The sequence below is a fragment of the Paramisgurnus dabryanus genome, chromosome 11 (genome assembly GCF_030506205.2).
Source record: "Paramisgurnus dabryanus chromosome 11, PD_genome_1.1, whole genome shotgun sequence".
Lineage (NCBI taxonomy): Eukaryota > Metazoa > Chordata > Actinopteri > Cypriniformes > Cobitidae > Paramisgurnus > Paramisgurnus dabryanus.
Window position 1 is genome coordinate 12,981,850 of NC_133347.1, and position 21,377 is coordinate 13,003,226.

The window sequence follows — 21,377 nt, forward strand, 5'->3', positions numbered from 1 at the left end:
AGGAACAGTATGTAGGATTGTGGCCAAAACTGGTATTGCAATCACAAACCTTGTGGCTAAAACTGGTACTGCAATCACACAACTAGTGGCCAATATGCAAAATGACAACATAAACATCAGTTGAGGGCTGCAACTCCACTTTTTAAATGACAATATCCTGGCCAGGCCACTGATGTCAGTGATATAAATATTTGAAATGAAAATTAATTCTTAATGTCTAGTGACATATCAGGGCCATTTTATGATTAATTGATATAAATTTCTTACATACTGTTACTTTAAGAATAAATATAAACTGGTATGGTGCAAAACACTGACAAAATTCTCATACAGAAGATAAAAGCATTCAAAACCTACAGTTTGGCATGTGCGCTTCACCCTACACTTCAACATCTCATCAAATTTTCTGTCCAATCAAATGCTTTTTAGCTAAAGTGTCCCGCCCTCTAAATTTTGTTACAGGATGTCTTTGCTGGACTGTGCCATAAATTAAACGCTATTGTTTTTTTGGGGGAGGGTCAGACGTGTAACTAAATGAAATGGTCTATATTACACAAAGCATTAAGTCCATTGAGCAGTACAGAATGTCTTAATATATATAAAAGAGTACCTTGATGATCTGCTTCCACTGAGATTCTGAAGTGTGCAGTCAAAAAGCCAAAAGTAGGAGACGAGACTTCAGATTTGACAAGATGAAAAATTTTAAGACACTAAGGAAAAATTGGATAGCAGAGCTTCATAGAGAGCAACACAATGATTCTTTAAAAAAGTCTACTTTGTGTTCCACAAGAAAAGGAAATAATAGGGTCTCCGTTTGAAAAACATGATTAAAAAACATGATTTATGTTTTTTTACAAATTGTGCTGTAGTTGTCAAAGTAACTAGGCTGCAGTCTCTATTATACTTAGAATAACACATTTTCTCAATGTGAACAGTTACTCCAGATTTTACTGGAAAAAAGTGCTTTTTCACAATACCTTCACGTTTTTCAAAGAAAATTACAAATATGATTTAGTTTCAAAATATAGACAAATACAGGCTCCAGTTCTCAGAGGTGGATAGTAAGTACATTTACTTGAGTACTGTACTGAAGTACACTTTTGAGAATCTGTACTATACTGAGGTTTTTTTCTGGAAACTTGTTACTATACCTTACATTTTACTTATTCTGTGGAAAGTTGAAAATACGCAGAAGCTTTAAAAGTTCTAGGGTCATGTTGTGAAGTTCAATGATTTCTGAGCCTTTTTTTAACACTGATCAGTTAAGGGTAAAAAATGGCAGAAGACTCCTCTGAGAAGTGGGCACACCCATGGGCATACTTACAAAGCATGTTGCAGTTTTCTGAAAATATATAAAAAAAAGAAAAGATTTGCAAAAGCATATTGAGTTATGTCAACTTTAAATTTCTGGAGAAAGTTTTTTTTTGGAGAGTGTTGTTCAGTTGGTTTGTCGCAGGGATGCAAACTTGTCACCTTTTGGCTTTGTCAACTTTGCGCTTTTGGTGCCAAAATAGGTCATTATTGTGTATATCTTATATGCTACCATTGTCAGCATAATTTTAATTCCAAATACAATTTATTACAAAATATTAAAATTTTCACTGTTATCATGACCACAAGATTCTGTAAATGTTTGTTGTCAATGAAAAAAGAAAAAGTGTACCTCTGTAAAAAAAAGGATTTATTAAACCCTAAACAAAACAAAAAACAGATTAAACATATAGGGCCCTATTTTAACGATCTGAAACGCAAGTGCGAAGCGCAATGCGCAAGTGACTTTGTGGGCGGATCTTTGGCGCTGTTGCTATTTTCCCGGTGGGAGAAATAACTCTTGCGCCAGGCGCAGGGGTTGGTCTGAAGTAGGTTCATTATTCATAGGTGTGGTTTGGGCGTAACGTCAAATAAACCAATCAGACCGCTATCCAACATTCCCTTTAAACGCAAGGGTGCAAGTTCCATGGCGGGTTGCTATTATTATGACGGATTTACCAGGCGCACGCCAGGAGCGGTTCACAGTCGATGAGACCCCCTGTTCTTGTAAGACAGAGAAGTCGTTTTGTATGGGGATAGGAGAAACCCGCCCATATCAGCGTAGGTTAAACAGGCGTGAGAGGAAATAGCCACAATTGTCTCATCAGCTGGCATCCCCATCGTTGCGCCAAGCGCTACAATGATGTCAGGAGACGGTGGAATCCCAAGCTTGCCAGCATAAATCGGGCACGCCGTGTAACGGGAGGTGGATCTGCCTCCACACATGACCTGATGCCAGCAGAGGACATCGCTGCATCCACCCTCACCGCTGAAAGGGTTTGGGGGCTTTGAAATCGGACCCAAGAAACGCAAGCAGTCCAACCCCAAAGAACACTTACAAATCAAGTTCATATACATTAAGGTTTCTTATGAAAATATTTTAATCGTTATTTGCATGATAATTTTTTAACGCAGCCACACAATAAATAAAAACTATCACCACAATGCTCTCCACTATGATTCCCCTTATCTCATGTGTTAATATTTTTTATTGTAACAATTTATGATTCGCAAAAATAACTTTTGCATCTGTGTAGATTAGATGTGCAAAAAAGGAGGCGTGTTGTGCACGCTATACATTATGGTCAAGCATTCGCCCTTAAAATAGCATAATGAACCACGCGCAACTGACTTTAGACTAGTTTTTTTTTTGGTCAGTGGCGCAATTGTTTTTTGAAACTGCAAAATAGCATCACGGATGGTTTGCGCCACAACACGCCTCCTTTTTTGCACTGAACCGCCCAGGGAGCGCAAGTTCATTCCCTAGTTTGCTGACGTGCGTCTGTGGAGGGAAAAAACCCGCTGTGCGCCAGTGCAAAATACATGCGTCACTGACAAAGTCAATTGCGCTGGGTGCAAGATAGGGCCTATAGGGCCAGATTAACTAAACGGGGCAAATTAGCGTGAGCGCGCAACTTCATAAAAGCGCAGATGGGAATGGTAAAATCTGCGGGTTATTTACTAAAAAGGCGCAAATTAAATAACACAGGTGCAACAGGTGATTTCCATAATGACCAACACAATCTACTAAATGCAGCGCAAATTAGTTCAGGGTTGCAAATGGCAGAGCTGATCTTGAGTTCGCAGCGGAAAATACGGGGTGTGAAATCCCAGCTAACGAAGCCATAGTAGACTAAATAGAACTGAAACACCTGCTATTTTGTGACTTCTCCAAGTGACTCCAGCAAATAAAATTTCAGCCATTTCAAGTGCAAAATGATTTAAGACATGCTTTTTCTGGGTTAAATAATGGCGCAAATATCAGTCACATTAGTAAATCACATTGCGTGAATCATTTTAATAATCTTCTCCCAAAAAACGTTGTGTCTGAAGGGAAAACTCCTAGAAATGCATATGCAATAAGGTCGCAAAAACAACTAGATCACACCTTTTCAGCGCTAATTATCCACTGCGCGTCTTAAGTATACCAACATCGTTATTTAACGCCAAACTGATGGTTTGCGCTGGCGCAAGCTGTTAGTAAATCTGGCGCATAGTTGGGTGCATAAGTCCAAGACTTTAAATTAGAGATGCACCGATATAAAACTTTTCCCCTGAAACTGATTATTTAGACATATCTGCCGATACCGATAGTTTGGTTGTTACATTAACTTGCATTGACCAAATTCTGAAAATAAAATTTTCTGAATGTTATTCATTCATATAATGACCTTCAATATTGAACATGAAACTAGTGATGTTTCTTTACATCTTCTATACACAGAGCTTAAATTCATTGCACTTTTCTGTTCGTTTTTGATTGACAGGATATATCAGCCATGATAGTCTGATAGTGTGGAAAAATTGCTTTTATCGACCGATAACGATTGTTGTTCCATATATTAGTGCACTTTAAATTTATTTAAAATTGGAAAAAATAAAAAGTTTTAAAATGTTAAAACATTTAAAACAAAACAAAAAAGGCTTAAGGGGATAGTTCACCCAAAAATGAAAATTCTGTCATCATTTACTCTCATGTTGTTACAAACCAGCCAAAATTTGTTCTTTGTTCTGATCAACACAAAGGAAGATATTTTGAGAAATGTTTGTAACCAAATCGTTCGTGGACCTCATTCACTTCCATAGTTGGAAAAAATAACACTATGGAAGTAAATGGGGTCCACGGACGGTGTGGTTACAGACATTTCTCAAAATATCTTCCTTTGTGTTCATCAGAACAAAGACATGTATGCTGGTTTGTAACAACATAAGAGTAAATGATGACAGAATTTTCATTTTTGGGTAAACTATCCCTTTAATGTAACATTGAATCAAAGGATTTTGCACAATTTTTAGGTCACTTATCAAATAAAAAAGTTTATTTGACAGCATAACAACGTTATCTTACAAAATATACAAAAGATTTCTTTGTTTCTAATGCACACAATATGTTCTGAACAGGTTTTCCCAAATTCATGAACGTTTTCACAAATATTGCTATGCTGATAATATGGTAGATTATGGTAGTGATGGTACTGTATAAACTTAAAGTGTATGCTGCATTTTGTCAAACTAAACACCTAGAACTAGGGAAGATGTAATAGTTTTTTAAATCTTTAATGAGACTTCAATAAGGCCAAATCTAATTTATAAAAAACACTTGTCGATTTCAAATGGAAATACTTGAATCGAAGTAAACACTATAAATCTACTGACAGGACAACCACGGATCCAGTTGTGGGGAAGTCAAATGAAAGAGAGAGACAGCGTGTGTTATTTGAAATCACGCACACAATAAAATATCTGATTTCCAGGCATTCTGTTTTATTGCTTTTCTATTATCTCTCGCTCTCTTCCATCATGGTATGGAGTGCCCCCTACAGGTCGGTCACCATCATGAGGATGAATGGTGAAAGCTGATGTCGACGATGGTTGAAAATTGATGCGTGTTACAAACACGCTCCATATGTTCACACAGATCTGCTCATTAAGACACCACTGAGTTAACTGCTGCCGACATAATCTATTCTCTAGCAGAGATGGAGACGGAGAGTTTAATCCAATGCGCTACTAGAGAGCTGCTCCTTTTAACCTTCGTCTCAACACCTCTTCATCAAACCCTCCCTCTCTCTTTCACTCCTTCACTCACATGTTCGCCCTCCCTCCGCTCAAATCTCTTGAATCCTCTCTTTCATTTTCACCCACCAAAAATACACAATTTCACACCAGTATGTGTACAGACGCACATGCTCGCTGCTACGGCGAGCTGGTTAAGCTCTCGTGACGCACCTCTGAAAAAGCTGATACATTTTTCTTGTGCCTCTGATAGCGTTTCTTGCCTCTTTCTGGCCTCACACACACATCCGGCAGTGACAAACGGCATCAAGTCTGCGTCTCTGCGGAGCCTGTGTGTCAGAGAGGAAGCGATTGTGTATATGACACAGCTTATACACAAAAATACAAACAGCATGTCAACAGACTGTGGACAGCATGGGTCCTGCTGAGCAAGATGAGTTTATAATATGTGAAAGGGAAATCCCATAATGCACTTTTTCAGCATTGCAATTAAGCTATGCAAGATTGGTGGGTGTGCAATTGAGGTCCAGGGTTTTCGGAAAGCACCAAAGGGTCCCAGGGGTGACAACCGATGTTGGCCTAAAGTTATAAACGGTTTCATCGGACGCACGTGATACACGTCTGGATCCGAACTTTACTTCTGGTTTCGTTTTTTTATGGTCTGACTAGTTGCTAAACTGATATCTTGAACAAATGCCTCCTCGAAAATAACAAATGTTTTGGTTTCCTAGGTAATCTATGTGTTGTTTTTTGCTTGTTATATAAATAAACCAAGTTTAAAGAACTTTGTTGTTATTTATTCTTAGCGGAGCTTACCGGAAGTTACGTGCGGACCGCGACAGCCGCTTGTTTATGTTGTTACTGCTGAAACGCTCTATAGATTTTAGAAGAGAACACGGAGTGAAAATGCTGTAAACATTGTGCTCACACTAGTTTCTCTCTGTTCTGCCCTCCTGTATATACTACTGTGTAGCTGGCAGGATGTTGTAGCTCTAATAGGAGGCAGGAGATTCGTCTAGTGATGTTAATGGAAACCCTACACAGCTACTGCAAACGCTCTCCAGTGATATCATGATGAGACAGTAGAAAGAATCATAATGGAAAATAATATAATTTTATTGACGCTGCAAAAAAATCTACAGTACAAAAAACAGTAAACATACTCGAAAACACCTTGTAACAAAATAAACCGCTTGTCCATTCATCTGTACACAAACACACTTCTCGCTTGAGAAGATCTAGAGCTGAAGTCCTGGGCAAGTGGCCATCAGCTCTTCGTTCCCGATGACTCATCACAGCGGGGTTGGGGCTTTATGATAAAAACAAATAAAAAGGGTGGACACGAGCATCGGCTCTGTAGAGGATCTCTTCCCTGTATCAGCCTCGAGCACTGCAGGGTGGCTTTACTCCAATGCACATGAGAAACCTGTGTTTCATAGGTTATATATTGGGAGATAATATGCTAGTTGCTAGTTACATCATTGGTTAAACTTGGTTAATATTTTTTTCTAATGCGTTCAAATACATTTAATAAAAGTTCTTAAAGGAACACTCCACACACAGACATTTGATTTTTACAGTTTTGGAATCTATTCAACCAATTTCCGGGGCTGGCACTAGCACTTTTAGCATAATTTAGCATAATCCATTGAATCTGATTAGACCATTAGCATAGACTTTGCTGCTGTAACATGGCTGAAGCAGGCATAATGATATTACGCAGCACCTGAAAATAGTCCCCTGCTATTGAAAGTAACCAAGGGGACTATTTTCAAGCAGTTTGTAATATCACTACGCCTGCTACAGCCATGTTACAGCAGCAAAGTCCTTGATTATTATGCTGGAATGAGAGTATAGTTCCTAGCCATATCTGCCTAAAAAAATTGCAACTTTTAATTTTCCATTGGTCTTAGTACACGATGTAACTACTAAAAAGTCAAGTTTAAATTGGAAAAATATTCAAACTCTTTGGTTATTTTTTAGCGTGATGCTAATGGTCTAATCAGATTCAATGGATTATGCTAAACTATGCTAAAACTGCTACCACCAGACCCGGAGATCGGCTGAATGGATTCCAAAACAGTAAGAATCAAATGTTTAACTCTAGTGGAGCTGTAAAATGAGTATATTTTCAAAAAAAATTGGAGTGTCCCTTTAATATTAGTTACTGCCTTACTCCAAGTAACTAATATAAGAACATAGAAAGGTAAAATACTTTCAATTAATTTTAACCAAAATTAATAAATGCTGTATATTGTCCATTGATAGTTCACAATGCATGATGTCAAATGCATTCAAGCTGCAGATTCAGTTTGTTTGTGATGGGCTAAAGCGAAATGTAAGGGGTGTGTTTTAATGTCATAGTGTTTTGTATTGTATTGTAGTTAAGGTTATCTGTACTGGACTCGAACACAGTAAGTGTCCTCATTCTTATCCTGTTGGTCGTTGATGAAGATGAGAATCTCCTCTGTACCGGGGTTCTGAGTTGGAGCAAAGCGTAGACCGATGGTGTAGATCTCCCCTCCCATGATCTACAACACAGATGCACAAACACTGGAATTAAAAATATGCAATATACACATCAGAGGCGCTGTTGTCATGACGATTAGAGCACATCTTCTGTACTGTAAATATCACTTCAGATATGAAGGTGATACAGTATGTCTTACAAACAGGGGCGCCATAAGGGGGGGAAGTTAGGACGATTCTAAGGGCCCATGAAGTTTTGAGGGCCCCAGCCAAGGACTGTGCCGCACACGCAACCCCCTTAAGCTGAGCCCTCTTAGCTCCGCCCCGTCTTTACTCTGCGTTTTAGCGCCGTCAATCCACGGTCTCACAGTGCGCGTGAACTTCAGAAGAGAACAAGGTGTGTGTATTTACTGCTATTTCCTATGATATCTGCATATGTGCACTTCCTTACTATAAATGCAGTTTACACAATGTGATGCTGGAGCAATACAATGCAGTTTTCTTTCCACTGTAAAGTCTTCGCTCTGTTCACCTCAGTTTAAAAAAACACAAGGTGATTTACGTTCCCTGTTTTATGTTATGATTATAACGCGAAGTCAGCCCTTATAAGCTGTTTAAATTAACGTAGCCCGTATAAGCTAATTAACATAAACTAGAAATGCGATCGGTTACACACTGTTTTGTTTTGTAACGCAATATGCCAAGGAAGTATTTTTATGCAGTCGTAAATCAAGTTGGTTGTGATAAAACTGAAATGCAACTAAGGCTAAACTAGTCCAGTTATGTATATTAAAGCCTCTCAACTTGCGACAGGGTTAAGAAATCAATGGAAATCTATGTCGTAATCTGCTATAGTTGTCATTCATTTCATTTTAGAGCCCCGTTGATTAAAAAACAGTCTGAAGAGTCATTTAATAGCTGTTTTCTTAAAGAGTAACTAAACCCTAAACCAACTTTTTTTAGTTAATGATCTGTAAGAATGGGGTTTTATTAGTGCTGTTCATTGATTTTAGTAAGTTTTTTGACATTTGGTTAAAGTGTTTCAATACTACAATATATGGTGTAAAAACGTCTGAGTGCTGCCCTCTTCAGGTTGAACGGTGGCTACTGCAGTTGAATTTTCCTATTGAATGTTGGGTCCAAAAAATGCCTCGTGATGTAAGCAGGTTCTAGCTCACCACGCCGCTTTGGTCAAGCATTGTTGACCCAGTCTTATTTCAGGCAGAATGTACATAGAAAAGATGCATTGTTGTTGTTCGCCATTTTTAAATGTTACAATGTTGTGTGTGTAACAGCTCAAGTATACAGTATGTCACTAAGACTGTCTCTGAAAATCAGACTAAAGCCTCAAATCTTATTGTGAGATAAAAAGCATCACAGTTTAATTTCAAGCATTAATTTCACTATGATTTCAATCGCTGACATGACATTACTCAGTCAACATTAAAGATATCAAGTTTATATTTTCACAAATGTTCTTTACATTATATATGATGATTTTATGTGGAAAACAGTAAATCACAAATAAATACTTCAGCTGGGTTTTCACAGGCATGGTCACATTTATCTTTAATCTTTAAGAATGTTGCATTTTCTCTGAATATTTGATTTAATGTACTGTATTTTTCAATTAAATTTACATTGCACTATAAATTATCTTAGCTGCAGACATTTTAGGTATCTATAAATACTGATAACTGTGGTCAAAACAAAAGCAAAATAAATAGTTCTGTATTATTAAATTACAGACAAAGATTTTGAATAGCTACAGTAGGTTGGATTGTATGTTTGGTACGAAATGGGTATGGTGGGGCCTGACCCCCTATTTTTTCATAGGGCCCAAAATTGCTAGCGGCGCCCCTGCTTACAAACAAACTTAATCTGATATTTGATGATGATTTTGCTGGCAGTAAGTACTGTACTTCAAACACATTGCAGAATGTTGCATTAACAGACCATAATATTCCTACAGTAACATAGCAGTTTCATTCAGATTCCCATTCCTGAGCACGAGCTATACAGTTACATTACAGCATATAGAGAGGTAGATTACAGAAATTGGTCTCTCTTTGTCTTTAAACATTACTTTTAATGGCTGACTAAGACGTATTGAGCACGGCTGAGGATTTAGTTCGTAATCTCCTCAAAAGCACAGACGTATCGATTCTTTCTTTTGCTTTTGGCTCCGCGCCTATTTTCCGGTGACACAGTTGTTATTTCTCGAATGAAGAAAAAAAACAACATCTCCATCCACATTCCTCAAAAATATGGATCTCATAAATCCGGCACGAGAGAAGATAATTGAAGCGGTGTTGACTAGCAAGAGAATAGAGCAGGCCATTTCCTTTCTTTATGAGCTTCAGCGTTTTTATTTGACGCTGAGGTATCATTAATCCGTTGTGTTCAATATTGTCAGTTGCATATTTCACTTTGTTCTGCTTTTATTGCTCAGATATGGGGTGTAAGCCATCATGCGAGACTCCGTAAACTACACGTGGATCGATGAGAGCACTGAATGATGAAATTAACATTTTACCCCATGCTGTTTTACAATGTTTCAGTGAAAAAATGATGATCAGGGAAAATGACCCTGTGGGCCCGACAGTCATCGTAATGTATTTGAGATCTTCCATCCGTGTGGATAACTAACTACTGTTCACTACTGAAGTACCAGGCAACGGTTTGGTATTGATCTAATCAATTAACAGCTTTTAATTGAAGTTTAATATAGACGTACACGCATCATTCCTGGACCTGACGGTGACAGATATTGACATTTTCTAGCCTAAGTGTGAGAATCTTCCATTTTTTTTTTTTTTACATAGCTTTATGGTTTCCTCAGGGGATGAGCATCGCAAAAGGCCAGGACACAAAGCGATCGCTCCAATATACGGAGAACTTCACATACTGTGAAATATGTCTGGGAATGACAGTTTAGACAGAGTAATTGATTTTTAGAAAGAGACATGTCAAGATTTTTCTCCCCTGGGCTCTAGACATCTTTTTGGTGAATGTGGCTTTTGAAAATATAGTTGTCTGTCAATGTTCAACAGCAAATGTTTGGGAAATTGTGTACGTTTTATTGGTAAAGAGCTTTTGTTTTACAGATTTTCTTACCTGAAATTGTTCCTCTTTAAACATAAGAAGGTCCGGGTGGTCTGTGCTCAGTGTGAATACTCTGGAGGTAGAGTAGGGGTTTGTGAAACTGATTTTCTTATTGCTGCCCTTTCCACCATCTACAGGGACTTTGATTTCAAATGCCTGGGAAGATTAAACCCCACATAGAGACGCATTAAATAACTAAAATAAAAATGTCTGCTTAAATCACCAGCGTTGACATCCACTGCCATATCATCATCGTAATGGTACAATTTAAAGCCCATTTCAATCCTGCTAAAAATCAACATAGGCAAAGAAAAATTGTCACTTGTGTATCATATTTTCACATCCAGATTGAACGGTCCAATCTCTACTAAATACTTAATTGACCAGTAAGGCCACTCTGTATTGGCTTTCAATGTAAAGTAACAGAGGACCTATAAAAGGACGATAAAGGATACGATAAAGTAATCATGTACTCATCACAGTCCTTAAATGCGCACTAATAAAACGAAAGCATGCATTATTACAGTACTTAACCTTGGAGCGTATGGTACATCTAAATTAAAAAGTTTGTATTTAGTGGTTAAAAAGCAAATTGATGGGATTTTACTACGGTTAAAGACAGTTAATTAGTGCATTTTTTCCCCATTTTATCACCTTGGAGATCACAGGCTGCCTGCACGTGATACAAAGCAGCCAGGAGCCGACAAGTTGCCGCGTATCCACGTCAAGCACGTTGAGGTAAAAGAAACGGCTCCCGGGGCGCAAGGCCTTTACGCCCACCCGGACATCCTGCACTCCTTGCGCAGGCAGAGCAAAAACCTCCCCTGGATCCACCTGTAGCACACAGACAGAGGAGACCTCACACAGTTTAAAAAACGTCTGGCATGGGAGAAATTGGAAGAAGTTGTAGTTCTGCTAAACTTTAGGACTCACAAAGCTGGACATCATCGCAGCATCTGCTGCACAATTAACCCTAGTATAGGCCGCATTAGCACAGAGTGCACAGTTGGAGCTGCATATAATCCACATGTTCCAATATTGTGCTTTCATTTACGGTATAATATAACAATAAAGCCATGCTTTGTTTTGCTGATGTGTGCTAAACAAAACCAAAAGTTCACTGTTGAAAAACAGATTTTTTAAAGCGTTGTTTTTTTGTTTACAGTTGGAGTGGATGGTAACCGTCTTTCTCGAGCTTGAAGCAAAAGCATCATTAAATATCTCCATACGAGCCGTGGATATATGCAAAGTGTCCTGAAGACAAACAAATGGGTTTTGTTAAAAAACACCAACTGAAAAATAATGCATTATTTGAAAGTCTAATGCTACATACACACCAAATGCGGGGCATCGCATTACTCGCTCTAGATTACTCACGGGATTTAAGTTGAATATTTTCAACTTGGGCGTAGACGTGTTTGAGGCGAAAAGCATGAGTTTCCTCCCATATCGCGTCATTCGCATCACCCCCACGCGAGGACGCATCTGATCGTGTCTTTGCATTTACTTTGCCGATCACACCAAACGCGTTTATGAAAGTGGCAGGCGCCTTTTTTGAATGATATTTTCTATGGACAGTGAGCTTATGCATGCTGTTTAAGCGCACCAAACACCTTGCTTTTGTTTGCGGCCGCAGCACTCGCTTTTGAAGGAGCGCTGAGAGCCGAAAAGCCCCCGATGTCATTCGCATCTTTCCATTGTCCAATCGAATTAGGGGAGAGGCGGGCCTTTCGTTGTGGGTGACGGAAGTTTACAGTTGCTTGGAGGAACCGGACTCCGCTCGCTCACTCTCTCCTGTGTGTTTGTGCACCTGAGCAAGCGTCCACTTTTTAAAGTTTCTGCTAATATGACAGTTAACAGCAAAAGAGCGCTTACGCTTCAATATTTGATTGACAAGACAGCTGACTTTGTGGTTGTTTAGCAATATAAAAAAAGAGCTGTGTGAGGGGCGTCTTGCGTTTGCAAGCGTTTAAAACGTGTTTGATGTGATTGGCCCATTAAGCTGCATTCAGACTAGCAGTGACTAGCCGTAGGAGAGCGACACAATCTCATTGATTTCAATGGAAGCTTGGCAACTTCTGGCGACACAAGCGACAGTGACCGTTGGCGACTGGATGGGGCGTATCCAGTCGAGCGACAAAGTTGAGAAATGTTTAATTTATTCAAATTATGAGCAGCTTGTGGGAGCGACTATGAATGAGAACAAAGCAGTGGAGTTCACGTCATCCGTTTCTCGTCAGTTACTGGATTGGACAGTACTCATTTCTTTATGACAACCAGATTTAGAAAAACCTCTTTTGAAAGAGACGAGCAACACATAGCGACAAAGTCGCTTATATTGTGAATGCACCTTTAACCTGCTCCTCTCAATTGTGTGTTTTAAAATTATGTATAGCAGCAGGGACAACAGTAATATCACCAACATAATGCTACGTACACACCAAGCGTGGGGCATTGCGTTACTCGTTCTAGATTACTTGCGGGATTTAACTTTGTGTCATGCGAATTTTTCCTCAAGTTGATTATTTTCGTGTTTGAGGCGAATAGCGCGTTTTCAGCCCATATCACGTCATTCGCATCGGCAAACGCGGGCACACATCTGATCGCTTCTTTGCATTGACTTTGTATGTAATCTACACGCACAAATCGTTAAACTCGCGTTTGGTGTTTATTTCCCCCATAAGAAATAGTAGTGAACTGCATAAACGTTGTTTGCATACACGGTTGCAAAAAGTGGCACAGGTCAAGACTTTCATACTGATTATATTTTAGTTTGTTTTACCACTAAACCCATTTGTATGCCTTTGGGACACAAAAAAAATGTACAGCATGATTCTTTGCTTTTGCATCCTTTTGAAGCTTGAAGAGGCTGTCCCCATCCACTCCCAGTGTATAAACAACTTTATTTATTTATTATTAATTCATTATTTTTGCCTAAACTATTTCTTTGATTACATTTAACTGATGACTCCGTGTTAATTGCTTATCTTATTTTTTTTCCAAAGCAAAAAAAGGGCCACATAAGCCCCCATCCGAGCTAACAACCCCGATCAATGTTTTTTCCTTTGACCCTACAATTCGTACCTGAAGCTCCAGGGGATGCGACGTGTAGCACTTGACCCTCCGAATGGCTTGTGTGCCATGCACAACCAGCGAATGCCAACTGAGAGTGCCACACACACAGCTCAGGTCCATCCTTTGCAGGTAATGCACGTATACCTGCCATATCTGCGCAGGCGAGGCCAGCCAAAGGTCACTGCCATAGAGGGATTGAGACAGAGACATGTGAAAAAACCCACATACACACACAAAAGACACTTTTATACAATGACACAATGGCAGGACAGGCCTCAGTTCTCCAGAGAGAGGGACATATCTTAAATCTTCAAAAGAGAGATGTTCAGAGAGCCACAAATGTCACAGTTTTAAAATTTCTCCATTCACCACCTTCACCGGTGCATCTCATATGGCAAAGGCGGCTACGTCCCTGCAGGAAGTTTGGAGCTGTCATTCTTTATTATTCTGTCTTATGGGGGTCTGGAGTTTGACTGTATTAATAAATGAAGGACTTTGTGCATGAGCTCTTCACCCTGCCGGAGGGGGTTCTGCTCAAGGGACAAAGTTTGCAGAACATTGTGTCGTCCTTGGATGTTCGCGAGACCCTAACAGCAGCTGTTGTTGGGAACAGCATCAGCTGACTGTGTTTTTTTAATGGCTCAGAGACTGAATTGGTTTTAATTGGCTACTCTGTGCCGGATGACACAGTGAAGACGACTGATGATCTGTTTAATGCGTATTCAGAAAGCCTTTATGAAAACAACAATTTTTGCAGCTCTGTTTGGTGACACTTGAGCACAAGCATATGTAAGGAAAATGTCTGCCTTTAATTGTTGCTGTAGGACTGCTGTCACTCTCACAGGTTTCAGTTACAAAGGGAGATGTACGATCGACGAGTTCCAAAACTGTGTTTTTATTCATGTTCACTGATTATGAACTCTGAGATGTAGCAGATTTTGATGAATAAATGAATTTTATGATTTGATGCAATCAGACAGTAAATGAGACATCCTGATTAAGCAAATGTCATTAATCACACATGAAGAGATTCATCAGGGACCGGGTTTTCACACACACAGCCAAACATAGAGGTTCCCACACACACACTTCTCATGCAGCTGGAACAGCCAAAAATCATACACTACTAGGTTATCACATTTGTAGAAAACATAAAAGAGTAAAGGGTAAAGGATAACTTACGTGAATATAGTGATGAAGAACTTCCTAATTTGTGGACTTGGACAACCAGGAACTTTCAGATACACGTCTTGCGGTTCTCCCGGAGACTAAAAGAAAAAAAGGAAAACTATAACAAAAATGAAATTAAAAAGCAAAAAAAAAAAAATTATATACTTTGTTTTTTTGAGCCAAATGGATTTTGCATGCAACCTCAAAATCAAACAAGCGTCCATCAATCTGTTACTTATCTTTTAATCTGTTTAATATGCACAATATTATCAATTCTGTGCTGCATCCTTGTCACTTTTCAGAGATTTTTGCGGTTTTGATAGTGTTTTGATCATGTTACATTACTTTATGGCGGCAGGCGCTGCAGACAACGCAGTCACAGACGTCAGCGTCTGAGCACGCTCACGAGCTTTCATGTTGCTGCTGCATTTGACTATCTAAGGAATTAAAGCGTGCAAGAAACGCTCACAACATTTTCAAACCCCAGTACGGTAATGTGCAGTTATCCTTCTCTGTGAAGAAAATGTATGGTTTAAAATGTGACCGTCTCGACGTTATATTAGTAGAGATTTTTTAGATTCATCTTCTTGGTTCAACGCCAAAATTCGCCAGAGTTCACGGGGGTGCGGGAATCACACATGCTCACATATGAGGTAAAATTTCATGCAAAAATCCGTTCCTCTAATAATTTTATCTAAACATATTTTTTAAAATCATTATTGAACATTAAAATCAATCACGTGGCTATAGCTTATGTCATTTTCGTTGTTTATATACTTTATGGATTTAAAATTACATAAATTTTATAGGATATGCAGTTGTTGTGCAAAATGCAATAATGACTATTAAACAAGTCATTAAACAAAACGTAAATAAACAAAATATGCCATTTCAGATGTAAATATGATACTAATATGTTATTATTCCGATTGAATATTTCATATGGAAGTTAGTCAACACTTTTAGGAGGGTTTTGCACGAAGGCAGGGGCGCTCAAATTGTTAGAAATGTAAGTGCCATGGAAATGACTGAAAAGCTCTATAATATTTCGTTTGATGTCCGTGTATGCACAAATTTTTGTAAACTGTGAACACTGTGCCCCCAAAATTGGTGCATGACGCCCCTGTTTAAAACAAATGTTTTGTAGAGATTTACGGAGTTTGTATCTGTTATTATGGCAACCCCTAACTGCACAAATTATGCCGGTCTTCCTGGATTTCTTAATAAGCATTAAAATGCCAGTCAAAACAGCAGACTCGTATCCCTCGCAATAGGACTACCATTATGTGTTGTGGCTCACCGGAAGTTTTACCATATATGAGCTCAAAGATGGCGGCGCCAGCATTTACGTCAAGAATAGTGTGGATATTTATATTGCTGTTCTTCAAACCTTTTCAGGTATTAAATGCATGAACTTAAACTAATAGTGATTTCAAATTGATAAGGACTTAACGTTACTGATCAAAAGCCGTAGTACATGAAATAGCTGTGCATAATATCCGCTGTGTGATTCAGAATTGCTATCAGACAGGTATTATTAGTGTATATCGGTATTTTTCGTATGTAAGGAGACCTGCAGTGTATGTAGATAAAATGGCTCATTCTAAGGTAATAAAAACAATACTGTTCATTATGTAAGGTCTTTATTGCATTTCTGTCAAGAGATCCTTCTAAACGATAAACATTGCACCTTTAGGGCCTGATTTACTTAACGTGGCAAATTAGCATGAGAGCCCAATTCCAAAAAAGCGCCAAGGGGAGCACTAATTATCCAATGTGCGTCTTTAGTAAATCCCGACAGTCCTTATTTAACAACAAAATGATGGTTTGCGCTTGCGCAAGCTGTTAGTAAATCTGGCCCTTAATCTTTGACATGACCTTACTGAGGTAATATTAAAGATATCAAGGTTATATATTAAGAACATTTTCTTTACATTACGTACAATCCCTAAAGCTGGGTTTTTACAGACTGGGTCACAAATGAGTGTGCAAAATTTTCAATGGCGTCACCATGAATCAGCTTATAGCCTCAGGCACAAATTAATAACTCATCGTCATTCTGATTGGCTGGTTGCTATTACAAGTTACTTCCAATTGGCTCACCAAGTTGGTAGCGTGGCAGATGACATTGGGGTCGCTGCAGCGCACATGGAGGGTGGTGGAGCCATCTGTGAGCAAATACAAAAGGAGATGGAGTACAAATGAGGTCTTCAGTTCACGGCTAATAGCAGACACGGAAGTGCCTTTGTGTGTGTGTGTGTGTGTGTGTGTGTGTGTGTGTGTGTGTGTGTGTGTGTTTGTGTGCAGGAGCCAAGATGTTTGTAATGAACAGCACCTGCTGTGCTGTCCCAGGCTGCAGGCAGGCGAATGGCTTTCTTTAGGAAGGTGAGTTCAGGATGGTAGAAACGAAAGGTCTGGTCTACCACATGTGGTGTCGGTTCAACATTCACCTGGCAGATCGCCAGAGGCTTTCCATCCTCCCCACGGAACTGAACCTTTATAAAAAAAGATCAGTATACACAACAATTTACACTACAGATAAGACTCAGTAAACATCTAAAAGAGTTCCTGCAAGTTGCAAACCTCAAAAGATCCAAATCCATCGATTTAGTTAAAAATTAAAGGGACATTCTAAGCCCAAAACAAGCTGAATTCTTTTGACCACATAAAAAAAAATTTTAACTAGCCCCTAAGTTTGCAAAAAAAAAAGAAATATTTATGTACAGAAAATAGTCTATAATAAAAGTCTATGGGGCAAGGCATTCTTAAATTAAAAGCAAGTGTGCGGGTTGTATTTGTATTAAAATACTTGTATTTTTGCACATTAATGTGAAAATGTAAAACTATAAGGTTTACCCAAATTATTTGGCCATGCTGGTAAAAACTGGATTTAACTGTGTTGGTAAAAAATTATTAGATTTTTTAATAATACCAGTTATATTGGCATGTATAATGCTTAAAGGAAAACACCACCATTTCCAATATTTTACTATGTTCTTGTCTCATTTTAGACAAATTAATACATACCTACCTTTTTTTTTTATAACTACTCATGTAACAGTCTTTAAATAGGGAAAACATGGAAGTGTTTGGTGGCTTCTAAAATCATCCTTGTTTGGATCCTAAGGAATGAATGGGGCTAGGCTAAATGCTAACACATTCACAACGCGCTGTGTAAAGATGAAGTGCACACATTGAAAAAAGATAGGTATGTATTAAAGGAATATTCCATTTTCTTATAAGAAAAATCCAGATAATTTACTCACCACCATGTCATCCAAAATGTTGATGTCTTTCTTTGTTCAGTCGAGAAGAAATTATGTCTTTTGAGGAAAACATTGCAGGATTTTTCTCATTTTAATGGACTTTAATAGAGCCCAACATTTAATACTTAACTCAACACTTAACAGTTTTTTTCAACGGAGTTTCAAAGGACTCTAAACGATCCCAAACGAGGCATAAGGGTCTTTTCTAGCGAAACTATTGTCATTTTTGACAAGAAAAATAAAAAATATGCACTTTTAAACCACAACTTTTTGTCTAGGTCCTTTCCTGCGTGACCTAACGTAAATGCCTAGTGACGTAGAGAGGTCGCATGTTACATATATGAAACGCACATTTGCGGACCATTGTAAACAATAAACTGACACAAAGACATGAATTAGTATCATTCGACATACAACAACGTCAGAACGGTCCTCTTTCTCCACACTTGTAAACACTGGGGCGTAGTTTCGCGTTCGTCCTCTGTGTCCTCTTGACATGATGACGTATTGCGTGGGGTCACGCTGGCGCATCACGACCGGATCTAGACGAGAAGTTGTGGTTTAAAAGTGCATATTTTTTATTTTTCTTGTCAAAAATGACAATCGTTTCTCTAGATAAGACCCTTATGCCTCGTTTGGGATCGTTTATAGTCCTTTGAAACCCTGTTGAAAAAAACTGTTAAGTGTTGAGTCAAGTTTTAAATGTTGGGCTCTATTAAAGTCCATTAAAATGAGAAAAATCCTGCAATGTTTTCCTCAAAAAACATAATTTCTTCTCGACTGAACAAAGAAAGACATCAACATTTTGGATGACATGGTGGTGAGTAAATTATCTGGATTTTTCTTTTAAGAAAATGGAATATTCCTTTAATTTGTCTAAGTTAAGAACATAGTAAAATATTGAAAAACAGTGGTGTTTCCCTTTAATGTAATTCATGTGGCTGCATTTTTATCATCAACAGGAGCCACAAAAACGTTACAATATTTAATTTCACTTGTTTTGAACTCAATGCATTGTTTTATAATGTTGGATGTCCCAGCCAGGTCGATCATCAGCATACAGTATGCTGTTTTTTGTAGGTCAGTCCCCAGAAGGTTTCTTCTAGTTTTCCTCTAAACCTGCTTAACCTCAACTTTATCATGGCCCAGCAGTTAATATAGCACTTAACTTGAAATGCATGCTGGTCTTTAAAGCAGGGGTGGTGGAAGCCTACCAATATCTGACAAGCCTATCTGAGATCAGTCACATCTCAATGAACCGCACTGACAGCGTATACTGTGAAATGAAGTAAAATGAGTCATCTGCAGTCCGGGTGCACAACCTCTCTCACGTGTGAGATACAGTTGAGCTGGCTGTCAGATTCCCAGCCCAAGACAATCCATTGACACTTCTCCGGAGGTGATGTCAGCTGATGCACAGCAACGCTTGACCTCAGCTGGCCTAAAAATGATATGGGAGTGTGTGTGTGTTTCAGACATCAGTGTCTCTTGACTGCATATAGCAGTAACACCCTGAAGGCACAATAAGCCACAATGCCATATAACAGCACATCACATACATGCGCACACACACTATATTAGTGAGGTCATTTCATATAGACTTCAACTGATTTGATATTATTTTTATCATAATGAGATTTTCTATCCCTCAACCTAACCCAAACGTGCACACTTTTCGATTAAAAAATTAAATGTGGACTTTCTTATAAAAAGTAAAGATTTATAGCACCTTTATTTTTAAGAGAGTAGAGTACCTTTTCTGACAAAATAAATCTGATTGTTGTTGTCGTTTTTAAGGGATTATATAGTTTGTGAGTACGAGCTCAGCAGTTCAGCGAACATATACTTCTTACCTTGATGGATTTGGCTTGAATGGTGTTGGACAGATGTTTCTGAGCCATCTGTGGACTTTTTGAAATCATTAAGCCTTTTGTATCCTGCAATAGTAAATGAGAGTCAATTATATGGCATAACCTTCTGTGAGACACAAAACAATCACAATAAAATAAAGTCATTATGCGATGGGGGAATATTGTTTGGACAGGTTTGTTCAGAACGTCTGGATGCGGCTGCTTTTAATCCGTTTCATTATTGCTGAGGCTTTGAGTCGTTTAAAACGGCCTCTTTCACTTCGAGTGCATCTGTAATGGCAGACTATAAAAAACAAAATCCTATTAAACCGAAAACATGTGAACTAATCCAAGTCTCATCAGTGCAAGAGGAAAATACGGATCCAGTTTCTCAAGAATGAAACATTGTTCATACAGTAGTTGAAATAAAAGGACAAATACAATTTAATAGTCAACAATTTATTCTTGATGCTATTTTACAGCATGAACGGTTGTGAAAATGTACTTGTGTGTATGTGACAGAGACTTAAAGGATTAGTACATTTTAAAAAAAATCCAGATAATTTACTCACCACCATGTCATCCAAAATGTTGATGTCTTGTTCAGTCGAGAAGAAATTATGTTTTTTGAGGAAAACATTCTGGGATTTTTCTCATTTTAATGGACTTTAATGGACCCCAACACTTAACAGTTTTAATGCAGTTTAAAATTGCAGTTTCAAAGGACTCTAAACGATCTCAAACGAGGTATAAGGGTCTTATCTTGCAAAACGATTGTCATTTTTGGCAATAAAAATAAAAATATGGGCTTTTAAACCACAACTTCTCATCTTCCTCCGGTCCTGTAACATGCCAGCGTGACCTCACGTAATAAATCATCACGTCAAGAGGTCACGGATGACGTATCGAAACTACCCCCCAGTGTTTACAAGTGCGGAAAAAGTGGACCGTTACGACGTTGTTGTATGTGGAATGATACTAATTTGTTTGTTTGTTTATTAAGATCCCCATTAGCTGCTGCAAAGGCAGGAGCTATTCTTCCTGGGGTCTATAGACTTCAACAACAAAAAATTTATATATTCCTATAACATAAAACCATACATTATACAGACAAAAAATGGAGTGCACACCTTAATACATAACAATACAACTACGTACTAAAAATAAAAACAAACAAAAAACAACAAAAACAACAACAGCTCTACATTATTCATTCTCACAATACACAGTTACAGCAATCCTTCCACTACTCTTTAACCATTCATATCAGAAAAGCAACAAATATAAATAATAACAATTATTCTAATGTAAACAGATAAAGTCTTAATCTTTTACGAAAATTCATTGCATTCATTCCCAAAATCAAAAACTGCGGAAGAGAATTCCATGCCACCAT

General features: G+C 38.3%; 1 protein-coding gene across 2 annotated transcripts in view; it reads right to left on the reverse strand.

The window, feature by feature from the left end:
- Nucleotides 1–6,790: 6,790 nt before the first annotated feature.
- The window catches only part of nphp4 (nephronophthisis 4), a 385,328-nt gene continuing 370,741 nt past the window's right edge, over nt 6,791–21,377 (reverse strand). For both annotated transcript variants that reach the window (XM_065246844.2, XM_065246843.2), the window contains exons 22-29: nt 19,985–20,068; nt 17,201–17,360; nt 16,969–17,033; nt 14,878–14,963; nt 13,705–13,876; nt 11,275–11,454; nt 10,633–10,776; nt 6,791–7,577 (exon numbers count right to left, since the gene is read on the reverse strand). In XM_065246844.2, coding sequence (XP_065102916.1) covers nt 7,437–7,577; nt 10,633–10,776; nt 11,275–11,454; nt 13,705–13,876; nt 14,878–14,963; nt 16,969–17,033; nt 17,201–17,360; nt 19,985–20,068 — 1,032 coding nt within the window. In that variant the 3' untranslated portion in view covers nt 6,791–7,436. The remainder of the gene's footprint in view (nt 7,578–10,632; nt 10,777–11,274; nt 11,455–13,704; nt 13,877–14,877; nt 14,964–16,968; nt 17,034–17,200; nt 17,361–19,984; nt 20,069–21,377) is intronic.